Source organism: Stenella coeruleoalba, assembly GCF_951394435.1.
Source record: "Stenella coeruleoalba genome assembly, chromosome: 10".
Lineage (NCBI taxonomy): Eukaryota > Metazoa > Chordata > Mammalia > Artiodactyla > Delphinidae > Stenella > Stenella coeruleoalba.
The window spans coordinates 81462604-81477236 of NC_137156.1; the positions used below are offsets into that span (position 1 = coordinate 81462604).

Below are 14633 nucleotides of genomic sequence, written 5' to 3' on the forward strand. Positions count from 1 at the left end.
TCCATCCATGCATTAAGGCACCAGAACTATCCCCCCTGCTCCAAAATTAAACAGCAACCTGGTATGAAAAATAACAGTCAAAATTGTACAGTTTTTTTCTGTTAACCATGCACTAAAGATTAAAATAGCCTCTGTAAAAGATATATATAATATATATGCCATCTCTGCAAACTCTTATGTACAAGGGTATCAAATACTTTTCTGCCTTTTGTACACAATAGCCTCTTGCATTTCTGTGCTTCAGCTGCAAGTCCTTCAAACTGCTGACGCTCCACACGGAGGTGAAAACTATGTACAAATCAGTGATGCTTGAAGCCGCCAGGCTCCCTCACCCACCTCTCCTTCCTGTAGACACCGACGCCACAAGAGCCGAGGTAGACAAAGCCTAGCTTTTGGGTGCAAACAGCAGCGGTGCGCTCCGTCTCCCGGGCGGCTGTCCCGTCACTGGTGTGGACTCAGAACCGGAGTCACAGGCTTGGGGGAGGTGTCCATTGGAAAGAAGCAAGTGCTGGCCTTCGCTGGGCACATCAGGAAAGCCCGAGGCAGCTTCTGTGAGCTCAGGCTTGCCCAGAGTTAACGCACACGAAGGCTGCAGGTCTGAGGGGTCCAGGTCACACAACCGTGCTATCGTCCAAGAGGAGGCCCCTAGAAGGAAGAGGCGGAAGAGGCCATGTCAGCCCCCCTCGGGCCCGGCCGAGTCCGCGCTCCTCGCCCCCTGCTGCTGCCTCGGAAGATAGGGCCACGTTACCTTTCCCATCTAGAGGCGCTGCTGGCTTCTTCAAGGCTGCCAGCATTCTGTCGTGGTTACTGGGGTAGAGGGACCCCCTGCAGCGGCTACGGGACCCGTCAGCAGCCCCGCTGTTCTGCTGCTGTGAAGAGCGCAGGTGGTCACTCGGGCTGGGCTCCAGGCCGCTCAGGGTTCCTGGCTGTGCACTGTCTCTGGGCACAGGCTGAGGACAGAAGGCCTGCTCCTCGGAGTAAGTGTGCGTGTCGCTGCTGCAGTCGCCGCACACCGCCGGGCCACCGTGCTCTGCAGACAGAGCCAGAGACGGATGAGCCCCATCGCCACGCAACTCTCCGTCCCGCGCAGAGGACAGGCTGCTCAGCTCTGCAGCCGTAAGGCCCGAGCCCTGCTTTGATCGACCCCCCCCTGCCAAATCTGTTCACAGGAAAAGGACTTGGGCAAACACCGAGCCATTAATGAAGAACAGAGCCCTTCCACGTTGAAACGTTTCGGCTTAATTTCTTAATCAGAGCATGAAGTCACACACTCTGATCTCAGGGAACAAAAAAAAATCCCATTTGCGTGACCACGCAGCATTTAGTGTCAGAAGTCTTCTGAACAATTAGAAATTTAGCCTCACAGCGGCCCTGGTGAAAAGGGACTCTGGTTTGGGCCTTAACCCTTTATTTCAGTCACTTATAAATCTAGAAAACTCACGCTCAGGCTTATCACACCCTAGTTTTTAAGAGACAGACATCCTATTCTGGAATTTAAAAAGAGGCAGGCCAGGGCTTCCTGTTTATATATTGAATGCCAAATTCTAAGACAGTCTGACATCAATTATGTCTCCCCCACTTTCACTTAATGAGTAGGTCAACCCAAATTTTGATTTCAAGAGCAAAATACTTTTCCTGACGAAAGCATCTCATACCCATCATCTTCTGTGGACCAGGTGTGCCATCGGCCTTCTCCACCACTTTCCACTGCTCCTTCGTGTACCCGACGCAGAGCTTGGGCTGCCTGCACGTAATGCCGTGAGCTTCCACCTCTGGAAAGAGGCCTGTGTCGCTCGGACAAACACCTGCAACAGACTCCCACACGGTTAGAAACTCCAGGCTTAGCCAGCACTTCACAGGAAGCCGTGAGAACGGGCAAGGCTACCAGAACAGGGACATTTTTCAAAGTGTTCTTTCCAGTGCTGGGTTATTGGGCTAAGCAAGAAGTCCAGCAAGGAACCTTTTCGAATACTGCCTTCCCAGCAGGCAGGCCTTTCAGCATTCAGAGCCATGACGGTGAGTTCTTGGCAAGGATAAACTTGCCCCTAACAAGGGCGGCTCAGCCTCCCCTACTCTTGTGGGCACTCTGTACTCTGAGAGACTGGAACAGCAGACCTGGGCGCTTCCCCTGCACAACGAGTGCCTTGGTTTCAGTACCTGGCACGTCCTTCACTGCTCTTATTTCAGGCAGTCCTACCCTATCCGGACTAGGAGTCCCACCCTCTCCCACCCTATCCCAATACAGTGACTTCCTTGGGGACGGAGATTTTAAAACCTTGCAGAACTCGCACAGGTCAAGTCCGAAAAACCCCAAGAGAAGGCTTGAGTCATCCAGCCTGCCAGGTCACCACATATGCTTGATGGGATACCAGGCAGCTGCCCCAGGCCAGAGCTGGCAGCAGCCCCGGGGGTTGCCGCTGCACCGAGGGCTGAGGCCTTACCATTGCTCTCAATGTGCCCATTGGCCTGGTGGCCACCCTCAGTCCTGACCATGGTTTCCTGTCGGTCAGAAAGGGTCCCCTGAGAAGAGAGGTAGCTCGGAACATCTGGTGGCACGATGGTTTCATCTGCAAGGAGATAGGACAGTCAAACACCAGGGGTCCCAATCCTTCGAGGTGACAACAAAGGCAGACACAGGAGACCCCAGCAGCCGCTGTCAAGGGACACCCTGTGGAGTCTGTGCTCTGGAGACGCCCTCCCAGGACCTGCTCAGCCTGACTCTACATCCAGGTGGGAGAGGTGTCCGAGTCCGCAAAAGACAAAGCACAGCGATGGGAAGGGAGACAGAACTGAGAAAAGAAGGGACCTGTGAGGTCACTGCAGCAACAGTCTACCACGTGGCAGCAAAGCAAGTGCCAAGGATGCCTCAGAAAACTGCAGAGTTCATAGTGTATTTGACAGTATTCCCATTATAGTGTGCAATTCCTGAAAGATGATAGAATGGTGTCATCGAGACCAAAGCCTCAGCTGTCCTGAGTGACTCCACATTCCCAAAGGTTCTAGAGGAGTTCTGAATATCCTGAGATTCTCAAAGAAGCCTCCGGCCCTGGCCTCCTTCACAAATGTCCCTGCTTTTCCCCTTCCCTGTGAGTCACCGCCGCCACAGCAGCTAACCTGTGTTAGTGACACTGTACTCCTCACTCTTCTTCCTGGTCTGATAGATGATGCACACCCAGACCAGGGACGTCAGCACGATACTGCACACCACGGCGATGGTGAAGATGCCCACAGTGGTGCCGTCCTTCCTGCAGCCCGGAGTGGGCAGGACGCTCAGCTGGCTGTGAGCACGCTCGGTGCCCAGGGCATTGGACATCTCGCAGGTGTACCGGCCTGCATCTTCCACCACCACGTTCTGAACGACCAGCAGCTGGTTGCCGGGGGTGAAATGGTGCCGTTCGGTGAGGATCAGGGGCTGGTCCCCCTTGAGCCAGGTGATGCGGGGGGGAGGGCTTCCAGTCGCTTTGCACTGGAGAGCCACCGTTTCTCCCACGGATGCCACGCGGTCCTCCAAGGGCACCGCCAAGGACGGGGTTTCTGCAAGAAGTCAGTGGAGGTCTTATGGTTATTCTGTGGGCCTCACCTGCTATACCTCTGCCTTGTCTCCTGGACCAAGGAAAATCCAAGACATCAGTGAAATGCCAAGATCTTTTAACAGAGTGGCAAGCTTTTTGGAAGATTTTCTACCAGAATGACTAAATCATTACTCTTCTGGGGATGAACTAACCTCCAGCCACAGAAGCCCCTATGGTTCCCAGACTGCCCTGTGACAGGCCCAAGTTTATCCTTGACCCAGACCAAATCCATCCTGCCCGATTGGAGGGCAGTTCTATAGGTAGAGTGTCTTATACCTAAGCCCTTTAAACACTCTCCTAATTCACTGGCTCTTATTTTTCTTAAAGAGATGGAACCACTTGTTTAAGAAAATCTTAGAAGCCTAAAATTTTAAAGAAACAGCCTACCACACTCACCTACTCTAGGCTTCACAGAACAGTTTGAGAGAACCTTGCCTCTAGGTACCTAGGATAAGTAAGGATATCTCTCCCTCTCACACATACACAGATGCACATGCACACGCACACACACTCTCTCTCTCTCACACACACTCTCTTCTCTCTCAGTGTATCTATAGTCGAACCTAGGACAGTCAGGGTGGCGTTCGCTGAAATGGACCCGGCCGAGTTCTGGGCGGTACAGCTATAAACCCCCATGTCATCTATCTTCACATCAGTGATGAAAAACACATCGTCGTCTGGCATGACATGCATGCGTCGCTCACGAGCAGCAGGGAAGTCTGTGCCTCCGTCCTTCTGCCAGGCAATCTGGGGGTTAGGGTGGCCGGCGGCAGCACACTCGAGGCGGGCCATGGTGCCAGTCCGGATGGCGATGTCGTGGGGCATCTTGGTGAATGATGGCAGCACTGCAAAACAGAAGCACACAGGGTCGAGTTTTTAGAAAGCGGGAATGCAAAGGCCAGGAGTTTGTCAAACTGACCTTCCCCACCACTGCGAATGAGTTCACCAGCCTTCACGCCAGCATCTGCCCAGTGCCCAGAACCACTCCTGCCCCCTGTAAATCAGGAGCTGAGGAGCTGAGGTTTCCAAGGGCCGCCCAGCTTCTCCTACCGGGGAGGGGCAGTGGGGAGCCAGTCCATCAGTCTCTCTCGCCACACGCCCAAGGCTGGCTCTCACCCCCTCAAATGTACGGCTTTCCTGAAACATTTACCTACTGTCTGTCATGTCGTGATCAGTCTGTACAGGGATATCCCATAAATGCCAGGGCCTCATACCTGCCTGCCTTAATCACCCGGAGAGAGCCTAGGAAACAAGAATATCTGCTCCTGCAAGAAGCTGTGACGGAGAGAAGGTGACATGCCTTCACCCTGGGGAAAGCAATGGGATGGCTCTTCCCTCTTGAAGAAAACTCATTTAGGAGCAGTGCTACTGGAACCATATTCCTGTATACACACGAGCGGAAAGCATTCCACCAGCTTGTTTATCCCAAATATTCCCTGACACAGTGCTGAGCATCCAGCCAGATGTCGGGCATCACCACTGTACCCATCAAGATTGCTTTGGTGGGGACTCTCAACAGTTCCCTGACCTTTTGAGAAACAATGAGGACTCCTTCAGAATAAGCCAAGACAAACCCGTCAATGTGTGGTAAAAAAAAGTGTGGGAGTTTTTTGGGGGGTCTGTAAGGGCTGAGAGACCAGGGCAGTTCTGGCACTTTTTAACTGTAATGATCGAGAAAATCTTGTTAGATTACTGGGGCAAGGGGTTAACTGCCCAAGCTATTTCTCTCTCTCTCCTTCTACCCTAAACTCACTACCACAAACAGCCCTGAAGGAGCCACCTCAACAGGCTCTAAAGCTGGCTGCCCAGTAAAACTCCTTGTCCAACACCCACAGGCCATTCTGCTGTCAGGCCAGCAGCCCTACCACTGTCAGACTTGGCCCCGCCCAGGCTGGCCCCACGGCTGTGCCGTCTCCTCAAAGGGCATCAGCTTCCCCAGCATCAGGGTATGCTTGGAATCTGGGTACCAGGCATCCTGGATTAAGGAGGAGAATAAATGGAAAAAACAAAAAACAAGGTTTGGGGCTACACTGTCACTTGACATAATAACTGGATTAAAAAAAAAAAAATCACCCAAAACGAAGAATGCACTGAGAATAACCCTACAATCTACAGCACTTGTTCTGGGCCCAAGCCAGGCAACAGTACGATACAGTAATGTCCCAGTGAAGCTGGTGTTTCTCCCGTCCCAATCATTTCCACACAGGCGACAGAACGATCACGAGTGTGGCTCTGCAGAACTCTTACACCCCAATGGAAAGGCGGCATTTGCATACCATTCACAGTGAGCCTAGCCTTGTGCGAGTAGGTGGAGCCGAAGTGGTTGGTGATGACACACTGGTAGCGGCCCTCGTGCCCGAAGGTGACGCGGCGCAGGTGCAGGATGGTGGTGTACTCCATCACCTCCCCGTCCTGAGCGCGGACGTGGGCGAAGTTCTCCATGTCAGCGTTGGCCAGCACCTCGTTGTCCTTCTTCCAGGCGAACGTCATCGGAGAACTGCTGCTGCTGGCGGCTGAACAAGTGAAGCGGACGTCCTTGCCCACCACAGCTGTGGTCGTCTCTGGCTGGGTGATAATCTGTGGCTTGGGTACGTCATCTGGGGTGAGAAGAGCCAACGTAAGTAACTCAGACTTCCGGACACAGGGACCAGCTGCTGTTCACGCAAAGGAGAAACTGAGTCAGACCCGAGCAGTGACCAGTCCTTTCGGGGTCCCTGTGCACCCTAAGCTGTCAGGGACTTGCACCGTGGCTGTCTGACCGTATCCAATTACAGATACGTGAATGGTGATCCCTCCATGGTCACGCTCCTCAATTCAAACACATCCACTGGTAGTCAGTTATCAAAGCAATCCGCAGTTTCCATGAGAAGACTACGTACACTTACTCACTGTCACACAAGACTCAGAGAGTCAACCATGAATGCAAGGGCCTCACCCACAAACTTTACTCCAAAGGGAGAGGGGATGAAGTACTTCCAGAATGTCAGAATAAAGACATCTGAAAATCTGCACCTCCTATTAAAGCAGTGACAATACAAGCAAAAAATGATCACAATCAACTTTTTCGGAATCTTAGAAAGTAGCTGAAGGCTAGAACATCCCATGAAGTGTTAATTCAAGAAAACACCTGCATCTCAGGAAGAAAAGTGAGCTTTATGGCATTATAACCTAGCGAAGTCCCATCCCTCTCTCTCCAGCTCTACAGTAGCATTGAGACTCAGCAAGCCTAGCAACCAGTGAGGGGGGCAGGGTGAGCTGCGCACGCCCACAAAAGCTGCATCTTCGGGGCTTGCCTTTTGTTCCACCTGATACAGTTTGCTCAGCAAGGGAAGCCCTATCCCAGGGGCATGTGGTAAAAATAATCAGCAGTCAGGGCTGAGGCAGAAGTATCAGTTGGAACCACTGATAGGCTGGCCAGGAAACTGCAAAGGAAATTGGGTGAATGAAACATCATCACCAGGCTTTGAAAAGGGCAACATGTTCCCAAGGACCGAGAAGGCCACCTGCATGTGCAGCGCTATGTGTATGTCCAGGAAAGACCTCAGAGGGTCCAAATTTCTTCCCTGTGACCCTCATCGAGGATCAGTGCAAACAGGAAGTGATGGCACACCCCCAACACACAGCAGAGATGCTGGGCAAAGGACAGGAGGCCCGAAGTAATTTAAGGACTCTGTCCAGTCATTAGCTAACCACTAAGCCAACCACAGAGGGACTAAAGTGGCTGCACAGAACAGATTTTACAACATGTGTCCACGAAAGTCACTAAACAAGTAAACTGTAACAATAAACTAAACAACAAACCCCAGGGGAAGACACAGGGAAGATCTGATTTCCAGAGTTGCTACACTATTTAAAACACTCATTTATCAACAAAGAAAAAATAGAAAAAAAACACACAAAGCAGTCAATAGAAACTGTCCTTGAGGAAGTCCAGATCTTGTACCTACTAAAAAAAGACTTTAAGTTGGCTTTCTAAATAGGTACACAGAACTAAAAGAAACCACGTCTAGAAGGAAGTATGTAAATCCTTTCCCACCAAATAAAGAATATCAAGAAAGAGCTAGAAATTGTAAAAATGAACCCAGTATACATTTGCAGTTTAAAAGTACAATAACTGAAATAAAAAATTCACGAAAGGAGCTCATCAGCTGAACTGAGCTGGCAGAAGAGTCAGGGAAATTGGGACAGGCCAACTGAGGTTATCCAGTCTGAGAAACAAAAGAATGAAGAAGGTGAGCAGAGCCACAGAGACCTGTGGGATACCATCAGGCATAACAACATACAAATGATGAGAGTCCAAGAAGGAGGAGAAAGAAAAAGGAACAGAAAGACTATCTGAAGAAATCATGGCCCCAAACTTCCCAAGTTGGATGAAAAGTTTGCATCTACACATCCGAGAAGCTCAGTGAACACCAAATGGAATAAATTCAAAGATCCACACCTAGAAGCTTCATAGTCAAACTGTGCAAAGACAAAGAATCTTGAAAGCAGCAAGAGCACAGCAACTCTTCACATAGGAGGGATCTTCAGTAACATTAACAGCTGATGTCTCATCAGAAACCATGGAGGTGAGAAGGCAGTAGGAAGACATGTTCAAAGTACTGAAACAGAGACTGTTAACTAAATTCTATATCCAGCAAAACGATCCTTCAAAAATGAAGGAGAAATTACGACATTCTCAGATTTAAAAACAAAAAAACAGAGAGGGCTTCCCTGGTGGCGCAGTGGTTGAGAGTCTGCCTGCCAATGCAGGGGACACGGGTTTGAGCCCTGGTCTGGAAGATCCCACATGCCACGGAGCAACTAGGCCCATGAGCCACAATTACTGAGCCTGCGCATCTGGAGCCTGTGCTCCGCAACAAGAGAGGCCGCGATAGTGAGAGGCCCGCACGCTGTGATGAAGAATGGCCCCCGCTTGCCGCAACTAGAGAAAGCCCTTGCACAGAAACGAAGACCCAACACAGCCAAAAATAAATAAATAAAAAATAAAAATAAAGGAATTCCCTTAAAAAACAAAAACAAAAACAAAAAAAACCCAGAATTTACAGCTATCAGACCTGCCCTACAAGAAATACCAAAGGGAATCCTTCAGGCGGAAATGAAAAGACGCGTCAGTAACTCCACAAACAAAAAAAAAACACCATTAAAGGAACAACATAGGTAAATACGTAAGGACTTTTGTTTGTGACTCTCTTCTATTCCTTTTCTTTGAGGAACTCTCTTCTGCTCCTCTTCTTTGAAAATATCAACAAAACTGAATAATACATAGTTACAGTAGGGTAGGGAAAAGAAGAGAGAAAGGAGAGAAGACTCAAATGCTAATCAAAGAAAGGACAATACTACCAACCTTACAGCAACAGACAAGAATACAGAGGAATACTATGAGTAACTGTACACCAACAAATTAGATAACCTGTCTGAAATGCACAAACTGAAAGCTGACTCAAGAAGAAAAAGAAAATCTGCATAGATATAACAAGTAAAGACAATTTTAAAACTTCCTACAAAGAGAACTCCAGAGCCAAATGGCTGGTGAAATTTACCAAACATCTAAAGAATTATCACTAATCCTTCATAAATCCTTCCAAAAAAGAAAAAAAAAAATAGATGAGGGGTGAACATTTCCTAACTCCATTCTATAAGGTTAGTATTACCTGATAACAAAACCAGAGAAAACGGAAAACTGTAGACCTTTATGAGTAAACATACAAGAATTCTCTACAGTCAGTAAAACCAAGAGCTGGTTCTTTGAAAGGGTAAACAAAATGGACAAACCTTTGGCCAGGCTCACCAAGAAAAGAGAGGACCCAAATAAAGAAAATAAGAAATGATTAAGGAGAAATAACAACCCATACCACAGAAATACAGAAGACCGTAAGGTAATACTATGAACAAATTCATATATGAATTTGGCACTTGTATATGCCAGCAAATTCGACAGCCTAGAATAAACGGACAAGTTTCTAGAAACATATGGCCCACCAAAACGGAATCGAGAAGAAACAGATAAATTGACCAGATGGATCACTAGGAGTGACGTAGAATCTGTAAAAAAACAAACACAAAAAACCTCTCTACAAACTAAAGTCCAGGACTAGGATGGCTTCACAGGCAAATTCTACCAAACACACAAAGAAGAACTTATACCGATCCTTCTCAAACTCTTCCGAAAGACTGAAGAGGAGGGAACACTCCCAGAGACATTCTATGAAGCCACCATCACCCTGATACCAAAATCAGACAAAGACACTACCAAAAAAAGAAAATTACAGGCCAAATCTCTGATGCAAAAATCCTCAACAAAATATTAGCAAACTGAATGCAACAACACAGAAAAAAGATCATACACCACGACCAAGTTGGATTCATCCCAGGGTCACAAGGATGCTTCAACATACGCTAATCAATCCATGTGATATACCACATGAACAAAAGACAAAAACCACATGATCATCTCGATAGATGCAGAAAAAGCATCTGATAAAATTCAACATCCATTCATGATAAGAAATCTTAACAAAGTGGGTACAGAGGGAACACATGTCAACATAATAAAAGCTATTTATGACAAACCCACCACTGAGTATATAATACTCAACAGTAAAAAGCTGAAAGCCTTCCCGCTAAAACCTGGAATAAGACAAGGATGCCCACTCCTACCGCTTCCATTCAACATAGTGTTGGAAATCGTAGCCCCAGCAATCAGACAATAAAAAGTATCCAAATCCAAATTGACGCCACCCACAAGGGCTTAACTTCCGAAATATACAAACAGCTCATACAGCTCAATATCAAAAAAACAAACAACCCAATCCAAAAACAGGCAGAAGACCTAAATACACATTTCTCCAAAGAAGACATACAAATGGCCACCAGGCACATGAAAAGATGCTCAACATCGCTAATTATTAAGAGAAATGCAATGGGCTTCCCCGGTGGCACAGTGGTTGCGAGTCCGCCTGCCGATGCAGGGGGCACGGGTTCGTGTCCCGGTTCGGGAGGATCCCACATGCCGCGGAGCGGCTGGGCCCGTGAGCCATGGCCGCTGAGCCTGCGTGTCCGGAGCCTGTGCTCCGCAACGGGAGAGGCCACAGCAGTGAGAGGCCCACATACTGCAAAAAAAAAAAAAAAAAAAAAAAGAGAAATGCAAATCAAAACTACAATGAAGTACCAACTCACACTGACTTGAATAAAAAAAGACCTTCTGTAAGCTAAAAAATAAAAATACTTATTTGTTAATAAATTATAAGAAAAAAAATCTCAACAAACATACTACCAAACCAGGGCTTCCCTGGTGGCAGAGTGGTTAAGAATCCGCCTGCCAAATGCAGGGGACACAGGTTCGAGCCCTGGTCTGGGAAGATCCCACATGCCGCGGAGCAACTAAGCCCATGCACAGCAACCACCGAGCCTGCGCGCCACAACTACTGAGCCCAAGTGACACAACTACTGAAGCCCACACACCCAGAGCCCATGCTCCACAAAAGAGGCACTGCAATAAGGAGTAGCCCCCACTCGCCGCAACTAGAGAAAGCCCGCGCAACAGTGAAACCCAACGCAGCCAAAAATAAGTAAAACAAAAATTAGAAATATAAATGAAAAAACAACAAAAACTAACAAACCAAATCCCATAACATATAAAAAGATGTTATACCATGACCAAGTTGCACTTATCCCAGGAATGCAAAGTTGTTTTAACATCCAAAAATGTAATACACCATATCAGTAAAATAAAGGGAAAGAAATCACGTGATTCAACAGATGCAGAAAAAGCATTTCACAAAATCCAACATAAAACACTCAACAGGGCTTCCCTGGTGGCGCAGTGGTTAAGAATGCACCTGACACAGGTTCAAGCCCGGGTCTGGTAAGATCCCACATGCTGGGGAGCAACTAGGCCCGTGCGCCACAACTACTGAGCCTGCGCTCTAGAGCCCGCGGGCCACAACTACTGAGCCTGTGTGCCACAACTACTGAAGCCCGTGCGCCTAGAGCCCGTGCTCCGCAACAAGAGAAGCCACCGCAATGAGAAGCCCGTGCACTGCAACGAAGAGTAGCCCCTGCTCACCACAACTAGACAAAGCCCGCACACAGCAATGAAGACCCGGCACAGCCAAAAATAAATAAATTTATTAAAAACAAAACAAAACAAAACACTCAAATTAGAAATAGAAGGGAAATTCATCAACTCAATAAAGGTCATCCATTGAAAACCCACAGCTAACATCATACTTAATGGTGAAAGACTGAATGCTTTTCCCCTAAAATCAGGAAAATGACAAGGATGTCTACCCTCATCCCTTCTATTCAACATTGTACTGGAGAACCTGGCCAGGGCAGTTAGATAAGAAAAAGAAAGAAAAAGCACTCAGATTGGAAAGGAAAAAAACTACCTTTTTGCAAATGACATGATGATCATATATTAAAAAAATCCTAAGGAATTCACCAAAAAACTGTTAGAACTAATAAATGATTTCAACATAGTTACAGGATACAAAATCAACATAAAATTCAATCCCATCTCTATACACTAGCAATGAAAATTTAAAAATGAAATTAAGAACTCCATTTAAGTAGCACCATAAAGAAAAAACACCAACAGGAATAAATTTAGCAAAAGAAAGTGAGACCCATATAACGGAAGCTATAAAATTTCATTGAAAGAAAGTGAAAAAGAGCTACAAAAAGACGGAAAGACATCACATGTTCACAGATTGGGAAGACTTAATATTATGATGGCAATACTCCCCAAATTAATCAAGAGGTTCAATGCAATCCCTATTTCAAAATTCCAGTTGTCTTTATTGCATAAATGACAAGCTGACCCCAAAATTTATGGGGACATGGGAGGGAACCATAATAGAAGAGTCTTCAACTAGAAGACCAAAACTGGAGGACTATGTATGAGCTAATAAAATTGTGCAACTCTTAGAAGAAAACATAGGTGTAAATATTTGTGACCTCGTCTCTGGCAATAGTTTCTTAGATATGACATCAAAAGTACAAATGGCAGAAGAAAAAAAAAAGAAAGAAATTGGACTTAATCAGAATTTAAAACCTTTGTGCTTCAAATGTCAAGAAAATGAAAAAAACAAAAAACAGAAAAAACCCAGCCACAGACTGGTAGAAGATATTGGCAAACCTTATATCTGCTGAGGATCTAGTATCCATAATATATAAAGAACTCTTATAACTCAACAATGAAAAGACAAATGACCAATTAAAACATGGGCAGAAGATTTGAGTAGCATTTTTCCATGGCAGATATACATGTAAGTCCACTAAGCATGTGAAAACATACTCAACATCATTAGGCATTAGGGAAATGCAAATCAAAACCACAGTGAGATTCCACTTCACATCCACTAGCATAGGTACAATTTAAAAGGCAGTACCAAGTGTTGACAAGGATGGGGAGACATCAGACTCCTCATACATTGTTGAGGGGCATAGGAAATGGTGCAGCCACTTTGGAAAACAGCCTGGCAGCTCCTTAAAAAGTTTAGCATGGAGTTACCGTATGACCCAGCAATTCCATTCCTAGTATATAACCCAAGAGGTTTCACACACAAACTTGTACGGCAGTGTTCATAGCAGCATTATTTATAATAACCAAGAAGTGGAAACCACCTGATGAATGGCTAAATAAATGTATACCCATACAATGGAATATTTATTCAGCCACTTAAAAAGTAATGAAGTACTAAAAATACATGATAAAAAATTTATACTAAGTGAAAAAGGCTAGTCACAAAAGACTATGTATTGGAGGATTCCATTTATATGAAACATCCAGAATAGGTAAATCATAGAGACCTAATGTAGAGGAGTGGCTGCCAGGGGAGGAGACAGAGTGACTGCTAATGGTTTTGTGGTTTCTTTTCTGGGTGATGAAAATGTTGTAAAATTAGATAGTAGTGAGGGTTACACAACTGTTCCATGTTCTAAAAACCACTGACTTGTACACTTTAGAGGGGTGAATTTTATATGTAAATTATACTTCTCTTTTAAAAAACAGCTTTGTTTAAATATAATTTCCTTACAATATCATTCACCTATTTAAAGTGGACACTTCCACGGTTTTTCGTACATTCACAAATATGTGTAACCATCATCACAGTCAACTTTAAGAACATTTTTCATCACCTCAGAAAGAACCTCTGTACCTTTAGCTATCATCCCTCTCCCTCCACCCCTCCCCAGCCCTAAGGAACCACTTATCTACTTTCTACCTTTACAGGTTTTCCTATTTTGGACATTTTATGAGAATGGAATCATATATGACATACAGTGTTTTGTGAATGACTTCATTCACTTAGCCTTATATTTCAAGGTTCATCTATATTGTAAGACTGATTCCCTTTTATGACCTAATAGTAGTCCTAATTGTATGCCTACACCACATTTTATTTACCCATTCATCACCGATGGGCATTTGGGTCCTTTCCACTTTTGGGTCAGTATGAGTAATGCTGCTATGCACATTCACGTACAAGTTTTGACGTGGACATACATTTTGTTTCTCTTGGGTATTTACCTAGGAGTGGAACTGGCGGGTGATATCGTAACTCTACGTTTAGCTGTTTGAGACACTTCCAAACCGTCTTCCAAAGCAGCTACGCCATGTTGTATTCCCCTCCCCCAAAGCGTAGGAGGCTTCCTCACCAACACTTGTTGGTATCTGACTTTTTGATTCTAGCTAGCCTAGTGGGCGTGAAGGGGTTATACTTGCATTTTATAAAAAAGGACTGGGAGATTCCCACAGAGCTTGAAACTTTGATCTCCTGCCAAGTGTTTTCATGATTCCCATTAGTACTTGATGATTGTTTGGGTTGGAGCCTGAGTGAAAATGTGGAGGTGGCTCTGAGAAATGTGTCAAAACTGCTACATCTCAGAATACGCCAGGGCCACAGGCCGGAGGCTGGGGGCAGCGTGTCCCAAGTCCTGCCGTGGCTCCTATCCAAAGGGAGAGGTTATGCCCTGTGGCAGGAGACAGGACGGAGGGGCAGAAAGTGCAATTTCAGGGAGCTCTGTTACAACAGAATGGTCAGGGACCAGAAA

General features: G+C 46.2%; 1 protein-coding gene across 2 annotated transcripts in view; it reads right to left on the reverse strand.

Moving 5' to 3' along the window:
* Positions 1-367: 367 nt before the first annotated feature.
* Positions 368-14633, reverse strand: part of LRIG1 (leucine rich repeats and immunoglobulin like domains 1) — a 119012-nt gene continuing 104746 nt past the window's right edge. For both annotated transcript variants that reach the window (XM_079935012.1, XM_079935011.1), the window contains 7 exons: positions 5849-6169; positions 4136-4417; positions 3115-3534; positions 2442-2567; positions 1656-1805; positions 749-1030; positions 368-645 (listed from right to left, as the gene is read on the reverse strand). In XM_079935012.1, coding sequence (XP_079791138.1) covers positions 386-645; positions 749-1030; positions 1656-1805; positions 2442-2567; positions 3115-3534; positions 4136-4417; positions 5849-6169 — 1841 coding nt within the window. In that variant the 3' untranslated portion in view covers positions 368-385. The remainder of the gene's footprint in view (positions 646-748; positions 1031-1655; positions 1806-2441; positions 2568-3114; positions 3535-4135; positions 4418-5848; positions 6170-14633) is intronic.